General features: G+C 40.4%; 1 protein-coding gene across 1 annotated transcript; it reads left to right on the top strand.

Annotated features, from left to right (window-relative positions):
* The first annotated feature begins 9,459 nt into the window (after positions 1–9,459).
* LOC110805900 (uncharacterized) lies at positions 9,460–12,084 on the top strand. Its single transcript, XM_022011518.2, has one exon. The coding sequence runs from the start codon at positions 9,460–9,462 to the stop codon at positions 12,082–12,084; it is 2,625 nt and encodes an 874-aa protein (XP_021867210.2).
* The last annotated feature ends 4,187 nt before the right edge of the window (positions 12,085–16,271 follow it).

Raw genomic sequence — 16,271 nt, 5'->3', positions numbered from 1 at the left:
TCTCGAGTTTCCAAGCAAGGTTCCAGTATCCGGGCTTAATTCTTCAGCTACAAGGGACAGGATACGTTCTGTTCGACTTTTGGGTCGATTGCGACAAAACGCGGGATGAATTTCGCAGCGTGAGGCTTAGGCTTAGGGTTGGAGTCAATACTCAGATTATGAATTGTGTGTGTTCCTTTCACGTCGATTTTGAGGCTGTATTTATTGGGAAAGATAGATTTTTAGAGCACGAATCCAAGAAGAATTCGGAGACAACACGGTCCCCAGGTATTTTCAGCGCCCAGGGTTGGGCGCCGAAGATTTCGGCGCCCAGAACCAGGCGTTGAAAATAGGGTCTGGGCCGAGTTCCTTGTCAGATTTGGACTCGTAGAACACGGAGCTTTTGAGACTTACCCAAGTCTTTTAGTGCGTATTAACTTTATGACGGAATGCGTCTGGGCCCGTTACGAACTCTAGGTTCGTTAGGATTTTAATTAATATGTAACTCTTATTTTCGAATTATACCAGGAACAAAATTCCTTTTGTAAATTCTATCTCTTTTAGGATTTATGTTGGAGTGCAACACCTAATTCTGACAGGTTTCTATCTTTTATGTCTTGCCACTTTTAACAACTACCCGTTATGGCAGTTACTATTTCTAGCAGGTTTCTATAAATAGCAGGTTTGGCTGAAATGAAAAGGATGATCGAGATTCGTTATTTTATAGGAGATGCGTTGCCAAGTGGAGATTTTATGTTCTCATCATCGAACCTTCCCTTTCGGGAATGGGGACAAAAGTAGGTGTCTACACAATTTAATTTTGATTACAGCCTTTTTCTGTTTGCCTTGTGTCATGTGTGTATATAAATGTGGATTCTTTTTCTATTGGTTCATTAGGTATTTGCCCTCTTCTGTTTACTTAACCTTCTTTGTTCACTAGCAAGGTACTCTCTTGTTTTTTAGCTTAAACACTTTAGGTGGCTGTTTGTGAGCTTGAATTCTCTACATTTACATTTTTTAAATGTTATTCAGTTGTGTGTTAGTTTCCAAAGGCTAGAATAAATTAATTAACATATGTGTTTCTGTTGTATTTTAAGAAAATTCTTGAGTGCACAATTGTTTAATTAAGAGATTTGCTATTGATTAGATGGATTTCATTTTAGGTGGTTAAATGAGGAATGGTAATCTGTGTTTTAATTCACAATTTCTCTCCGAATTGTTACTGGTCTATTCAATACTTAAGGTTTTTAATGATTTAATTACTTGTGTGTGTTCTTAGGAGCTAACTATTATTTTGATAGAAAAAAAGTTATAGAACTTAAATCTGGAAAAGTGATTGTTGTTGATTTCTTTTATCTGCTGAAATAAATGGCACGAGGATTTGCTATGCGTTGTTGTAATCAAACATGTTTTAAACATTTCCGTATACTATCTGCAAAAGTGATTGTTGTTGATTTCTTCTATCTGCTGAAATAAATGGCACACCCAAGTAATTCATGAGGCATAAGTACCTGATCATTGTTCTTGTATGACATTCATAAGAAATCATTGTTGTTCTTGTATGGCCAACATTAATGTCTTTCGATGCCTTACTTGACTGTGCTTGCTTCCCTTTTCAGAGTGCATTGTTTGTCGTTGCGGAGGTTGTTCTGTTCCATCTCCTTCCAACTGTCACAAGGTACCACTTTGATCTGTTGCCTTACTTAAATTATGTCTTACCCTGTATCAATTAGTTGCTTCGGTTTCAGTATGTTGTTTGCATTTAGTGTTTTGGCTGTTTTATTCTGTATGTTGTTTGTGGATGTGGGTCTGCTTTAACTCCTTTGTATAGAGTTGTAGTTTAAGGTTGTTGTAACTACCGTGTAAGGGGCGATTGGTCTAGGATTGCTACACGGGTGTTTGATTCGAGCGTTTGTGGTTTATTTAGGCCCCTCTTTATTTTGTTGCCTCCCCTTTCCAAGCCACGCCTAGGATTGTATGCCTTTCACCTTTCACCTGAGGGATTCCTCGGCTGGTGGCAGGTGAAAATGAATTTCCCTACTGAACCATGCTTTGATTGTACATGATCCTTCCATTTTCCAGAACCTGACTTCTGGCTCTTTCAACCTGCTGCAACCATGTCTGTTTCTTAGGTTGTTATTTTATAACCCCCATACACCAGGCCCATTTTATAACAATGTGCAACTCATCCTTGCCATTTGTGATGGTTGCCTCTTAGGCTTGCAATAGCTGGTTTAGTTTACGACAAGGTGGTCTGTGGTTTGTTTTGCGGGTCCAGCAGATTCTTGGTATCGTGTAGCCTCCTTTTCCTCGCCTAAGGTGTCTTGATGTTGCTGGCTTGGTTGGCTGCTTGGTCGCCACGTCTAAAGTCATGTTTTGCAGCGTTACAGGTTATGGCTGTAGCACACACCAAGGTCGTGATCCCTTTTCACCCTCTGCTGTTGCAGATTGCTCAATGCCTGAACTTCTCTGAGCCGGTATATCAGTTTCTGGATATCTCTAAGAACAATGCCACTGTGGTTGTGAAGACATATTGTGGTCCTATTGCTTACGTTTATGTTGGCGGCCCAGCTGATAAGGTAGGAGACTCGTGTGAGAAGGCAGCACAAAAAGCCGTGCGTGACCTCATGAGGAAATTCAAAGTGACTGTTGAGGATGTCACATCTCTGAAGAGGCAAATGTTTGCTTGGTGTGGTAGGCTGTTTAGTCTAAAGAGGACCGAGTTCCAACGCATGGAGAAAGGGGAACCAAAGGATGTTTTGCATGAGGACTTGGACGAGGATGTTCCTACAGACGCTAGGTGTAGACACCAACTTTTGTCCCCATTCCCGAAAGGGAAGGTTCGATGATGAGAACATAAAATCTCCACTTGGCAACGCATCTCCTATAAAATAAAGAATCTCGATCACCCTTTTCATTTCACCCGAAACCTGTTATTTATAGAAACCTGTTATTTATAGAAACCTGCTAAAATAGTAAATGTCGTAATGGGTAGTTGCTAAAAGTGGCAAGTCATAAAAGATAGAAACCTGTCAGAATTAGGTGTTGCACTCCAACATAAATCCTAAAAGAGATAGAATTTGCAAGAGGAATCCTATTCCTAGTGTACTTCGAAAATAAAGAGTTACGTATTAATTAAAATCCTAACGAGCCTAGAGTTCGTAACGGGCCCAGACGCATTCCGTCATAAAGTTAATACGCACTAAAAGACTCGGATAAGTCTCAAAGACTCCGTATTCCACGAGTCCAAATCTGACAAGAAAATACGGCCCAGATCCTATTTTCAACGCCTGGCTCTGGGCGCCGAAATCTTCGGCGCCCAGCCCTGGACGCTGAAATTACCTGGGTACGTGTTCTTTCCTAATTCTTTTTGGATTAGTATCTTAAAATCTATCTTTCCACAAACTCTTCCCTATAAATACAGCCTCATAATCGACGTGAAAAGAACACACAATTCATATTCTGAGTATTGACTCCAACCCCTAAGCCTAAGCGTTACGCTGCGAAATTGATCTCGCGTTCTCTCGCAATCGATCCAAAAATCGAACAGAACGTATCCTGTCCCTTGTAGCTGAAGAATTAAGCCCGGATACTGGAACCTTGCCCGGAATTTGAGATTCGTTAAATAAAAGGAGAAATAGCAAAGCCAAAGTGGTTAGTTTTCTGAGAACCGTGACGCACCTCTCAAGGGTGCGTCGTAATGTGTCCCTTCGCATGATTTAATCGCTTTCCTCGCCCTTTTATAAAACTGTTAAATTATTAATCTGATTGTTCTATCACGCCTAATAAAGATAATATCTTGGACAATTGAACTATCATGCTAGGTCCCTTAAATCAATCTAAACCAGATAATCATGATCGATCTATTATTATGTGTTGCATACTGTTAAAATCAATTCAGATTAGTTTAATAGTTAACGCATGTCCCTTCAATTATTTATGCTGAGCTAGTAAGGATATCCTGCCTCTGGAGTTATCGAAGAGCGAGTACTCCTCTCGGTAGTTACAGTCCCCCGAACCCTCAATCTCTACCCTGCAGGTGTACGTTGAGCGATCCCCACACCAGGGATCACAAGGAAACCTATGGTCGTCGTGGTCAAACATAATTGCACTCCCTTTATGTCACGATAACCGGGTTTTGTCAGTTTTTCTCATTGTCGTTAAAAACTGAATGACGACTCCTATATTACTAGTCAATTGGGTGTAAACTCACAAGAAATCCAATTACACTTGATTTGACAAAAAGAAACGTCACGCCCACGAGGGACGAGGTCACGCATTAGCCTCGTGCTTTTTCGACCCCCTCACACTAGGCAGGTGTCTGTGGACTTCATGTCTATTTTGCGCGCTGTGTTCAGGACAATCGCGGTCCGTAGCACTCCTATCGAGACTGTTGAGCATGGTCCTGCTCAGTTCACTGCATGGTTCACTGTCACGCCCCCAACCAGCCTCTTTGACTATGAGTGCATCTTCAGTGACCGCTGCCTTACTCTTGCAGCTGCTAAACAAAACCTTGCAAAGAAGGCCATTCACTATCTCATGGCTGTGTACAGTTTCGATGTGGTTGATGCAAATTACAACCCTTCTGACTCAAATTTTGGTGATGTGCTCTGTACTTTAGAAAGAGAGAGTTACTTGACCTAAAAGGGCGTGTTCTGGGGATTGAGGTGGAACTGGAGCCTTCGTTGTTACTTGTGGAGCAGGTTTGTATCACTCCTCGGGCTTCGGCATACCGGATTCCTTCTATTTTGTCTGTCCCGCTCCCCCCTACAAATCCAAAAGCATCCCTCCCTATTTCAAGGCCGTCCTTTATTGCTGCATCAAACACTGAGCTGCCAGTTTTTTACTCAGTTCCATCTAAGCTCGACCTTGTCTTCAAGCGCCAGAAGAACGATTAAGTTGTTTAGAACCTTTTGTCCTAACTAGGTAGATGCATAGTGCATACTTACCTCCTTAGTTTGTACACTTCATAGGCCATGTATTTTGTTGGTAATGCATTTTGTTATCAGGCACTTATGATGCCTTTGTTGCCTGCCTTTGTCACTTACAGGCCAGGCTATTAACGTTGGGGTCTATGTAAGCTTTTGTGCTTTTCTAAGGGCCTTGGGATTTTGTAAGGGGTTTGTGTAATTTGTAATGTAGTTCTCCGAGAAAAACAACTGAAATGAAATAAGTCCCTTTTGAAGTACTGCCTTTGCCTTTCTTTTTTAACTTTTCATTTTTTAACTGAAATGTACTTGTTTTTTTATAATTTGTTGTTCGTTTCTGATGTCTACACTTAATTTTATTTAAACAACCCATAGTTATAGAGGATATTTAGTTTGTATTTACAGTTTATGGCCCCGTCGATGTCCCGGGTATTTAAATGCTTTTGAAATTGTGTGTATTTATTTTGACTTATCCGTTAAGAGTTGTTCCTAAAAGTCAGTTTACAAAGGGGGTCAGGTAATATTCTGTGAATTTTACGCTTACAATTGTGTAGCATACTGTAGGTTTTAGTGTACAGCTGTTGGAACCTACCTAATCGGGGAGTTTGATATGCAAGGATAAAAATCGAGATTTTACTCTTGTATCTGCAAGTAGCATAGTCTGGTCTTTGCCTATTTTTGCTTCTTTAATTTAGAAAGTAATCACCATATATTGTTAGTAAATCCTTGAAACATTCTGGATCATGTTTTGAATGTAAGATTTATAAGAGTGGTTACCATATATAGCTTATACTTTCCCTGCCGGAGATGTTGTTTTTGTTCTTTTCACTTGCCATAGTTGTCAGTGCATCAAGTATCTAAGTTTAGTTCTCCCACCGTTTTTTTTAATGTTCCCGTTTACTGGTATTTTTTGGGTAAGGATGAAAACACCTTAACTGGTTCATATTTTTTGATTTTGTATTCACATGGTTTGGGAAGTTCCAATGCTGTCATTTGTGATTATAACCAGTGTTTGTTCATGCAACCAAATAGTGTAGCTCTCCTAATTATAAAATGATGACTTGGTTGTTTGCTGGTTCACTGCCCTTGCTGGTTCATACTGATCTGTAAGTGTTCGTCTTCTAACTGCAGGTTATCACTTAGCTTGTTTGTTTGGTGTTTGACCATGGTTGCCGGAACCGCATAAACCATGGGTAATTTCTTGCCTTCTATAGTTACTTGTCTGTTCAAGTGTGACGTGCGGATGCCTGACATGTCTCATGTTTATTATATGGTGCCTACATATTATGCTCACAAAAGAGGCTCTTAAGCTCACCACCCCCCGGGGTAAGACGGAACAAACGTCTACGGCCTACTGAAAGCACAATTCATGCTGGCTCAGATAGGTAATGCTTACACTATGAACAATGCTCACATTTTTTTCATTCACAACCTTCTAACACGATTTGTGACCACTTTAGTGGAGCTGGACATACTAGGGCAGGCCCATCCAATCAACATGGAACACTATGTCCCCTGCCCAACCCAAGAAGTCAGACACCTATACCTCTCAATTGCATACCTTAACCAGAGCCCTTAGCTTAATCCCGTTTTCTCTTTTACATACCTGCAGCGCCTGTTTCGCAGCCAACATCGCAACCGCCAGACACTTTTCCGTATTACTCATCAACCTCGACACCGGGTACTGTGAGCCGCATGCACCCTTCTCCACGGCTATATACGAGTAACCTCACCCCGCCCGCACAAGCCCTTTCTCTTGCCAGTCCACATAGGTACTGTTCTCATATGTCTTTTTCCCTTCTGCATCTGTGTTGCATCACAACAAGCTAAATCCTTGTTTTGTCCTCTACAGTGGTTTTGGTGAACCTGGCCCGAGACCATCCCAAAGACCCCGGAAGGAGCGCCGAGTAACACAGAAAAAAAGTAAATATATTGGAACTCACTTCACTTATATTTGTTGACCTCCATGAATTGATTTTCTAACCCTTACGGTCATTCTGTCAAAACCAGAGGTCCCTCTAGCAGTTATTGGTGAGGATATTCCCCACGAACCATTGGCACTGCCTCTGCCTCAATATTTCCCTAAATGCAATGCGAAGAAGTTTGCTTATGAGTCCTTGCATTTCTGTTGCGGCAATGGAGAGGTCGAGATAGCTTCCAATGCCTATCCTGACGAACTTGTGCGCCTGTTCACTTCTCAAGATGAAGATGCTCTGCATTTCAGGAAGTATGCACGACTATATAACAATATGTTTGCATTTAGTTCACTTGGGGGGGGGGGGGGGCGTTGACGCAAAAACTCAAAAAGGGATCTATGTCTTTAAACTTCATGGCCAAATTTATCACTACGTTCCTGATTTGCTCCCTGGTAATGACAACCCTAAATATTTGCAACTTTATTTTTATGACGCCCAACATGAAGCTGAAAACCGATTAGGATGTTTCCCTGAGTTACGCGAAGATGTTATCAACATCCTCATGAATGTTACCCAAAGGAATCCCTACGCTAGATTTTTCCGCTCTTTGAAAGAGATGGAAATTAGAGAGAACACACATATAGTGCTTAATAAAAACACAGTGCCTGACCAACGTGTGTATAACTCTCCTACATCTGATGAAGTTGCTGTTATATGGCCTGAAGCCACCTCCTCGAGTGAATCTAGCAGCCACATATTGTAGTTTCGGGAAAGTCTAATGAGTCTCATAGGATTATGCATTTTTATGGCTGCTATGACCCTCTTCAATATCCACTCTTGTTCCCGTGTGGTGACTGTGGTTGGAACCAAGGCCTGAGGAAGGTGTCCACTGGTGGAAGGCAACAACTACGAACCCAACAAGATCCAGTCGTTTCTTGTGCTGTACACACTGCTGAGGAACTCTTGTCCGAGGAGGCCATACGAATGTTTTGTATTCTGTACACATTCTGATGTCTATGCTTACATATATGATTCTTTCAGCAATTGTTAGTTTGTTTTAACCTTTCATTTTTTGCAAGTCAGTTAAATATATGAATCCCTATTCTTTACGGTCATTCTTTTCCACCCTTTCATCTCCGCATGGTCCACCTGTTTTTAAGATTTTGTGGCCTATACCATTCTTCACTCGGTATTTTTTATATATAAATGTAGGCTAGTCTTAGGATTGCATGCATTTTTTCTTATTCAATCTGCTTATACCATTGTTTGCCATTTTTTTTTATTAAAGAGGTTATAACCTTGATCGTTTCTTGCACATCAGTATGTATCACTGCTCCAGCAATTGTTTCGTGTACACCTGCTTTTGTTCCCTATGACATTGATCTGAAGCATGCAATGTTAATCTTCTCATCTGATCAACTGAACTATGTGGATTTGTCTTAATTTTATCACTGGTTCGTTCAGATTAGGTTTAGCTTTAGGTTTAAGGTTTATATTTAGTATTTATATAGAGTTTTATATGTAGCCGGTGAAGTTTTGTTAGTTGAATGTTTGATGCGAGGGATGTTTTATGTGCTTAATTTGATTTACTGAGTGACATTTGGAGTTTGATTGGAGTTAATTCTTTTTTTGTTAGAATGATAACATTATTGATCTCGTAGTTGAAGCAATGATTGGAGTTAATTTGAAGTGATTGAAGCAATGATCAGATGCACGATTTCAGTCCCAATTATTACTATTTCTGTTCTACAGCGAATAATGAATTTTCCTACTTTTTTTAAAATGCCCTTGCCCTTGCATGAAACATAAGGGGCATAAGCTAATGAGGCAGCAGTCCAGCTTGTTACTTACATGGCATTGCAATGTACGCCCTTCACTTGTCCTTTTATTTGCAGTTGCTTATCTTCCATATGTGCTCCTTCTGTTTGCAGGTGCCAATGGAGGCCATACCAAGGCAGATAAAAATATCTCATCAAGAGAATACTATGCGTATAAACTCCAAAGCCGGCCGAATAATCTGCTTCTTAGAGCTGGTCGTTGCTTTCAACAATATATAGTGGATATGTACGTGAAAATTGAAAACACTCGCCTTGATTTTTTCCGGAGGAACCAGAGCACTATACGGGCAGACCTATATCAAGGGATCCTGGACACCGTAGAAAGCGGGGAAACAAATGCAGGGAATGTGGGGCATCGTGTTGTGCTACCCCCAACTTTTATTGGCGGACCTCGGGACCTTAAAAAAAGGTATTTAAACGCCATGGCGCTGGTGCAACGATATGGGAAGCCAGATTTGTTTGTCACAATGACGTGCAATCCTAATTGGCCAGAAATAAAGCAAGAATTGGCCATCAGAGAAGAATGGAAAAACCGTCCTGATTTGGTTTCGAGAATTTTTAGGGCCAAGATGCTAGCGCTTAAGAAGCAGATCATGGAAAAGCACGTGTTTGGGAAGGTTGCTGCAATGATTTACGTGGTTGAGTTCCAAAAACGGGGCCTTTCCTCATGCACATTTCTTGATGATACTCAAGCCTGAATTCAAAATCAAAACTCCTGCTGATTATGACAGGTTTGTATGCGCTGAAGTCCCCTCTGTGGACAACCCCCGGCTCAGGAAGATCATCCTCAAACATATGATGCACGGGCCTTGTGGCCACTTAAACCCTCAATGCCCTTGCATGAAACATAAGGGCCATACCAACCATTGTAAAAGTGGGTACCCCAAAAAATTCTGCCCTGAAACGAAAACCAGTAAAGATGGTTTTCCATTATACAGGAGAAGGGACACCAGTGATGCAGTTTCTATCCGCAAGGCACATCTGGATAATAGGTGGGTCATTCCCTATAATCCGTATCTATCATCTCTGTTTGATTGTCACATAAATGTTAAGGTTTTTTCAAGCATTCAAGCAGTTAAGTACCTCTACAAATATGTGTACAAGGGCCATGATAGGATCACGTTCAATGTCGTGCAACCAGGTGGGCAAAGGGCTGTTGATGAGATCGACCAGTTCCAATCGGGTAGATGGGTTTCTCCTTGCGAGGCTGCATGGAGGATTTTTGGGTTTGATTTGTATGAAATGCATCCGGCTGTTCTTCCACTTCAAGTCCACCTACCTAACATGCACACAGTTCAAATAAGACCCCATGAACGGCTTGATGCGCTCGTTGCAGCTGACAGACAATCTCGGACTTTTCTGACTGAGTTTTTTAGGGCAAACGCCGCTACACCAGATGGCACAGGGTGCCTGTATGGCCAGTTCACAGAAAAATACAGATGGGATGGTGCCTCAAAACAGTGGCTGTTGAGGAAAAACAAAACCATTGTCGTCGGTAGGCTAGCTTTTGTTGCTCCGTCTGAAGGGGAGCGTTATTTCCTGAGGTTATTGCTCGTGCACGTCCCTATCCCTAAGTCATTCGAAGATCTCTTAACAGTCGATGGCTATAGATGCGTGACTTTTCAAGAAGCAGCCCTTAAACGCAACTTGCTTGAGGAGGATGACGCAGTTGATCTTTGCTTAGCTGAAGCTTGCGCCGTTCAAATGCCTATTGCTTTGTGTAGCCTCTTCGCGACGGTTCTGATTTTTTGCCAACCGAGTAACCTTAATGCGCTCTGGCTAAAGTTCTATAGTGCACTGTCAGAGGATTTCAAGCATCAATTCCCAGATTCGGAGGCTAAGGTCAGGCAACTCACAACCAGGTCAGTTGAGCAGTGTTTGGAAGAAATGGGTAAATCACTCAAAACTTTTGGCCTTGAACACTTGATTGAACCTACAGATGATGAGCTTGCAAGAACACGGGACATCATTGATTCCCTCGATGCACCAATACCTAACCACTGCATCCGTTGTCGCGATAGTCTAAACCTGGCACAACAAGAAGCATTCACCTGCATCATTGAGCATGTGAAGCAAAAGAAACCTGGCGCGTTCTTTATAGATGGCCCAGGTGGCATAGGTAAAACCTTCTTGTACAATGCCCTGTACACAGAAATTCGACTCATGGGCCTGATTGTGCTTCCAACTGCTACATCAGGCATAGCTGCAGCCAACATACCTTCTGGAAGAACAACGCATTCCAGGTTTAAGATTCCTATCGATATTGAAGCTTCCCTCTCCTGCAATGTGCCCAAACAGGGTATCCTTGCTGCATTAATAAAGGAGACAACGCTGATCATATGGGATGAGGCTTCAATGGCCAGGAAAGAAAACGTTGAGTCCCTGGATTTACTGCTTAGAGACTTGTGTGATGGAAACCAGCTCTTTGGAGGAAAGCTGGTTGTTTTTGGGGGAGATTTTCGGCAAGTACTTCCCGTCCTGCCCCACAAAACACAACGGGAAGCAGTAGGTGTGAGCTTAGTGAGTTCTGCCTTGTGGCCTAAGTTAACAAAGTTCCGTCTCACAGAGAACATACGTGCCCGAGAAGATCCACAATTTTCAGCATTCTTGCTTGCCCTGGGAAACGGAGAACTGCAGACTGCTGAAAATAACTATGTCCAGCTCCCGAGCGAAGTAGTTAAACCTCTAGAGCATGGCAAGGACCCGATCAGAGACCTGACCTCGCTTACATTTCCCGAGCTAGACCTCCACAGCTTTACATCAGACATATTTACAACGAGAGCGATACTGACTCCGATGAATGATGATGTTGATTCCATCAACACAGAACTTATTAAGAAATTCCCAGGGCAGGCTGTTACATATAAAATTTTTGACATGATGCTTGATGATAATTGCAAGGTTTATCCCACGGAATTCATCAACACATTGTGTCCCGGCGGTATGAGCCCTCATGAACTCGTCCTAAAGGAGGGTAGCCCAGTTATTTTGCTCCGGAATATATTGCCATCGTCCGGCTTGTGCAATGGTACGCGGCTAATCTGCAAGGGGTTTTTCCCCAACGTCATTGAGTGTGTTATTCTAACTGGCCACCACAAAGGGAAGCATGTTTTCATACCGCGTGTGAAACAGAGGCCTTCCCCCTCCTCTAAACATCCAATTCTCTTTCAGAGGAAACAATTTCCCGTGAAACTCAGCTTCGCAATGACAATAAATAAATCTCAAGGCCAAACATTAAGTCAGGTAGCTGTTTACCTACCTCGTCCATGTTTTTCCCATGGCCAGCTTTATGTGGCCTTGTCCCGTGCAAGGCAAGCGAGCCAGGTCACTGTCATTCCACCAAACACTCCACAGCAGATAAGTGGAACACATGTTGAAAATGTCATATCTTATGAGGTCCTGCAGATGGCTGGAATTATCTAAGCTACTATCTGTACATGTAAGTTCTTCAATTTATATGCTTGATATGCTTTGTTTCATGATCGATTACTTTGTATTTCGTACACTTTTGACTTGCTGAATATCCCCTTTGGTGTAGTTTGGAGAAGCTCGATTTACGGTTCATAAAGATGCCTTATAACCTCAAGCTACTGCCTGTACATGTAAGTTTTTCCATTCTCCCCTGCGCCTAGTTTCTTCGATTGTGACTTGTGGTGTGGCTAATGACAATTTATGTAGTATGTGAGGAAATAATTGTTGCTTTATTGAATTAGGTGTTGGATTAACTTGCATGAACACCATTCCATGTTTTAGGTAATTCTTGAGAATTTTTATTCATACTATCACATTAACCAAATGCAGAAAAGAATATAGCCCCCCAAAAGCAGTGCATTAGAAATCTGTACACACTGTCATTCTGCAATCATAGATTTAGATACATGATAACCTTGGTGGAACAGTGGGTATTTCACAGGAGGCAACAAATCAACCCCCTAAATGCAATGCTAAATATATTTAAGCACATGCTAACTTGGTGAGTCTGATTTCACAGAAGATTGTAATCAATCCAAAATGCAATGTTAAACAAGGTTGTATACAAACAAATAATTATTAAACAACAAATTAATCAGAGCATTCACTTTCACATTTCAATTTTGTCTATTCAATGAAACTAAACCAAAATCAAACCATATCCCTCTTGTAAAAGCATATCTTTTGCCCCTGCTATCTCTTTGCCAAGAATGTGGAGTTTCTGGGTTCTGAAACCATGGTAGGATCTTGTACGGCTCATTGTATGCTCTAGGCCCTCGCCAGCAATGTTTGTTTCTTATATTGTGTACTTTTGGGGTTGTCTGGCTGTCGTCTTTGGTGTTATTAGTATTTATTAGTATTTTCTTCAAATTTATTAGTATTTTCTGGTTGTCCAGAGGATAAGCCAAAACCCTTATTCAAATTTATTAGTATTTTCTTCACCATTTTCCAACCATTGAAGCTTTGCTTTCCGTCTCAAAAAGACGGGAAAACCTCATGCGCTTGCTTATAATCGGTAGCTGCCTTTTTCTCCAGATTAGCTAACTCAGAATCTACCTCAGAAACCTGTGGTCATTGATGCATCTCTCCTTGCACCTCAAGGAGCTTTTGGAATGCCAAGGTGTCAGCTGCTTGAACATCACTAGAGCCTTCCTGGTTCAACCTTTTTAAATCACCTTTCAAGCCCCTTAACTTCTTTGGAACATGGAACATAGCACACCCTTGAACCCGTTGCAGCCATGCCCTTTTCACCAAGCCAAAAAGCTTTTGGAGCAGAAGCCCACGTATCAAAAAGGTAAAGAAGAGGAATACTCTTCTTAGTTAGATCTTTTGGTATCAAATATGTGGCTAATTATCTAAATGAATCTCTCACTTACAGGCTATAAAACAATGAATAGTAACTGCACATTTTTTAGGAATGTTGGATATAAACTTATAAACCTTGGACAAACTTTTTAGGATTTTTGAATCTGTTTCAGAAGTTTGATTAAGAACTTCAATTTTTTTGGCGTTTTCAAAACTATTCCTCCTGGTTTGTTCATGATATTTTAATTTTTTTCTCCTGGTTTGTTCATGGTATTTTAAATTCTGGGTTGCTTTAATTATCTGGGGTTTTTGCAATCTGAGCTGGGTTAATTAACTTTGTAGGGTTTGATTGATTTAGGGTTTTAGTTTCTTTACATGATGGTACTTTTTTAATCTTGTGGATAATTGAAGTTTTGAACTTTGCTAATTTGTAGGTTTCAATTGAGTCAATTAGCTTTTGGGGGGTTTTAATTGTGTGTATCTTAGACTGGGTGTTCTTTTGCTGCTAATTGAGATGAGCTGGGGTTTAGGTATGGCTTAATCTTGTTGTTTTGCATAGGTTTAAATAGTTTCTGGAGTTAAGTTTGTGTTTTCATGGTGTTGAAGTTGAAGATACAGTTTTATGGGATTTGGCAGCTGGATAAGTGGAGAGTGTTATGTGGATTGTTATTTATTAATCCGTGTTTTTGATGTGTTAAGTATGGGTTTTTGGAGTCTGGAAACGAATCATATAATGCACAAGTACAAGCTGTACAACACTCTTCTCTGTTTCATTTTCTCTTCCATAGTCTGTGTTAGACTATATTGGTAGAAATGTGTTGTTTAGCGGTGTATCAAGCGCCTTTTCAAAAGATTAGGGAATCTGAAAAGCATATGAAAAGATTTTGGTGGAAGAGGTAAAGAAAACACGTAGCTTTGTATACTCATATGACTTGCTTTCTCAAAAGATCAGATTATAGAGTTGAATTTGATGTTCATTATATGGATGACTGGATGAGGGTAGGTAGTGGTTTGAGTCTTTTGATTGGTAAGGGTAAGTTGCACAGAGTTACAACCCTCCTTCCTCACTCACTCCACCAGTAACGAAATTCTGATATCGTTGTTAGTTGAACCAAATAACCTTCAAATCATATTCGCTGTAAAGTCTTTTTCTTTTTTCACTTTTTAATTGCTTTGTTTGTCCCTGGAATTGATTCTGCAACTGTTACCGATAGCTTCTTTGTTTGTCACTGGTTTGTTTAGCTTCACAGAAACATATGTTTTTAGGAGCTGCTTTGCTCATCTTAACTTTATTGCTCAAAGAGTTTTCCATTAGGCAAAGGTGTTGACAAGTTTTTTAAATTTTTTAAATTTAAGGTGATGATGGATAAGTCTGACTGATGTGTTACATCTTCTTTTTATTGTTGGATAACAGGATGTTCCTTAGTTTTGTGAAGCGGCTTAGAATCATGAGAGGCTAATGGGCCTGGTAAGCTGATGCATTTTTAAGTTTACAGTAGGAAAATTTATTTATTTTTTAAAATTTAATGTCTCTAAAGTCATTTTTGAAAATCTCAACATTCAGCTCCGAGATCAGAAGAGAAGTGCAAAGCAAAGAAGCAGGCCTACAAAGTCTATTTCTTTGTCGTGTTTTATTAAGATAAAAAACATACCCAAAGCTACACGTGATAGTGAAGGGTCTGTCTTCTAACACAGGTGCTCGAGATGAAAAAAAAAACTTACAGCAAGATAACTAACGTAAACCCATACCTAATAAACAAAAAACTTCCAGTGATCTTTATGACCAATATATTCAACTGTGTAGCCAACTATAAACTAATTCTTTTGGATTCTTTTCGAACACAAATATTCACTTTTGAATGACCACAAACACAAGAAGAACATGACATTATATTTCTATGAATATATGCTTGATTTTTATTGCATTGGTCTTTTTGTTAGTTTTTATTGCATTGGTGTTTTTGTTAACAAGAATTGATCACGCTAACTTTCGTGCTTTATCTGTGATTCAGGACTCGGACCATGGAAGGAACTTTTAAAGCTTGTGGTTTAGGCATCACACTTTTGGAGGCATTTACGCCGTGATCAGCACTTTCTGAATGGGTACCGTATATTTAATGACGTGCCAGGTAAATTGGGGATCATATTGTCGAGGCATTATACGTAAGGACTTTTGTTTACTGGTGCGTCCTTTGCCCTTATGAGTTTAGAGTTATTGTATCCTCTTTATAAAAATTCTATAATTCATTCCTATTTTGGGCTGAACTTCTTTGTTACAAAAAAGAAAAGATGTTATAATTTATAAGACATTTTGCAGCAAATGTTATGTAGTACTACCCTGTTCAATCATTTTTTCAATTTCACACTCCTTTGTAAGCTGAGGAAAAAAAAATCCCCAAAATTTGGCCTAAATGGGTACTACACGTATGCTGCCAGATATTATATGATATTGCTTCATTTATACATCATAAACTACTAAGGTATGGCACATAGAGTGTGCTGAGGTTTGTCAGCCAACTGCCATGGTATGGCTGTTTAAACCATGTCACTGTTGTAAACAGTGTAACAAGTACTTGCCATTGTTCACAACAGTCCTCTGTGCTTTTCCCATTCAAGACCTAATGGTTCACCACAAATTTCCCCCCTCCCCTATATATATGTACTCAGTTCTTTGCTATTGTCCAGAGGATAAGCACTTCACTTCCAAAAGAATCAGAAAATTCTTCTTCCTGTTAGGTACAACAAACTTCTTCCATTTTTCTCTGGTTTGTTTTTGCATACATAAATGGTCTTTTTTTTTACTCTTCCCATGATTGGTCTGCATTTATGAATCA

Source organism: Spinacia oleracea, chromosome 4 (genome assembly GCF_020520425.1).
Source record: "Spinacia oleracea cultivar Varoflay chromosome 4, BTI_SOV_V1, whole genome shotgun sequence".
NCBI classification, from domain to species: Eukaryota; Viridiplantae; Streptophyta; class Magnoliopsida; order Caryophyllales; family Amaranthaceae; genus Spinacia; species Spinacia oleracea.
The sequence above is the reverse complement of the archived record's forward strand: the minus strand, read 5'-3'. Positions and strand labels throughout refer to the sequence as shown.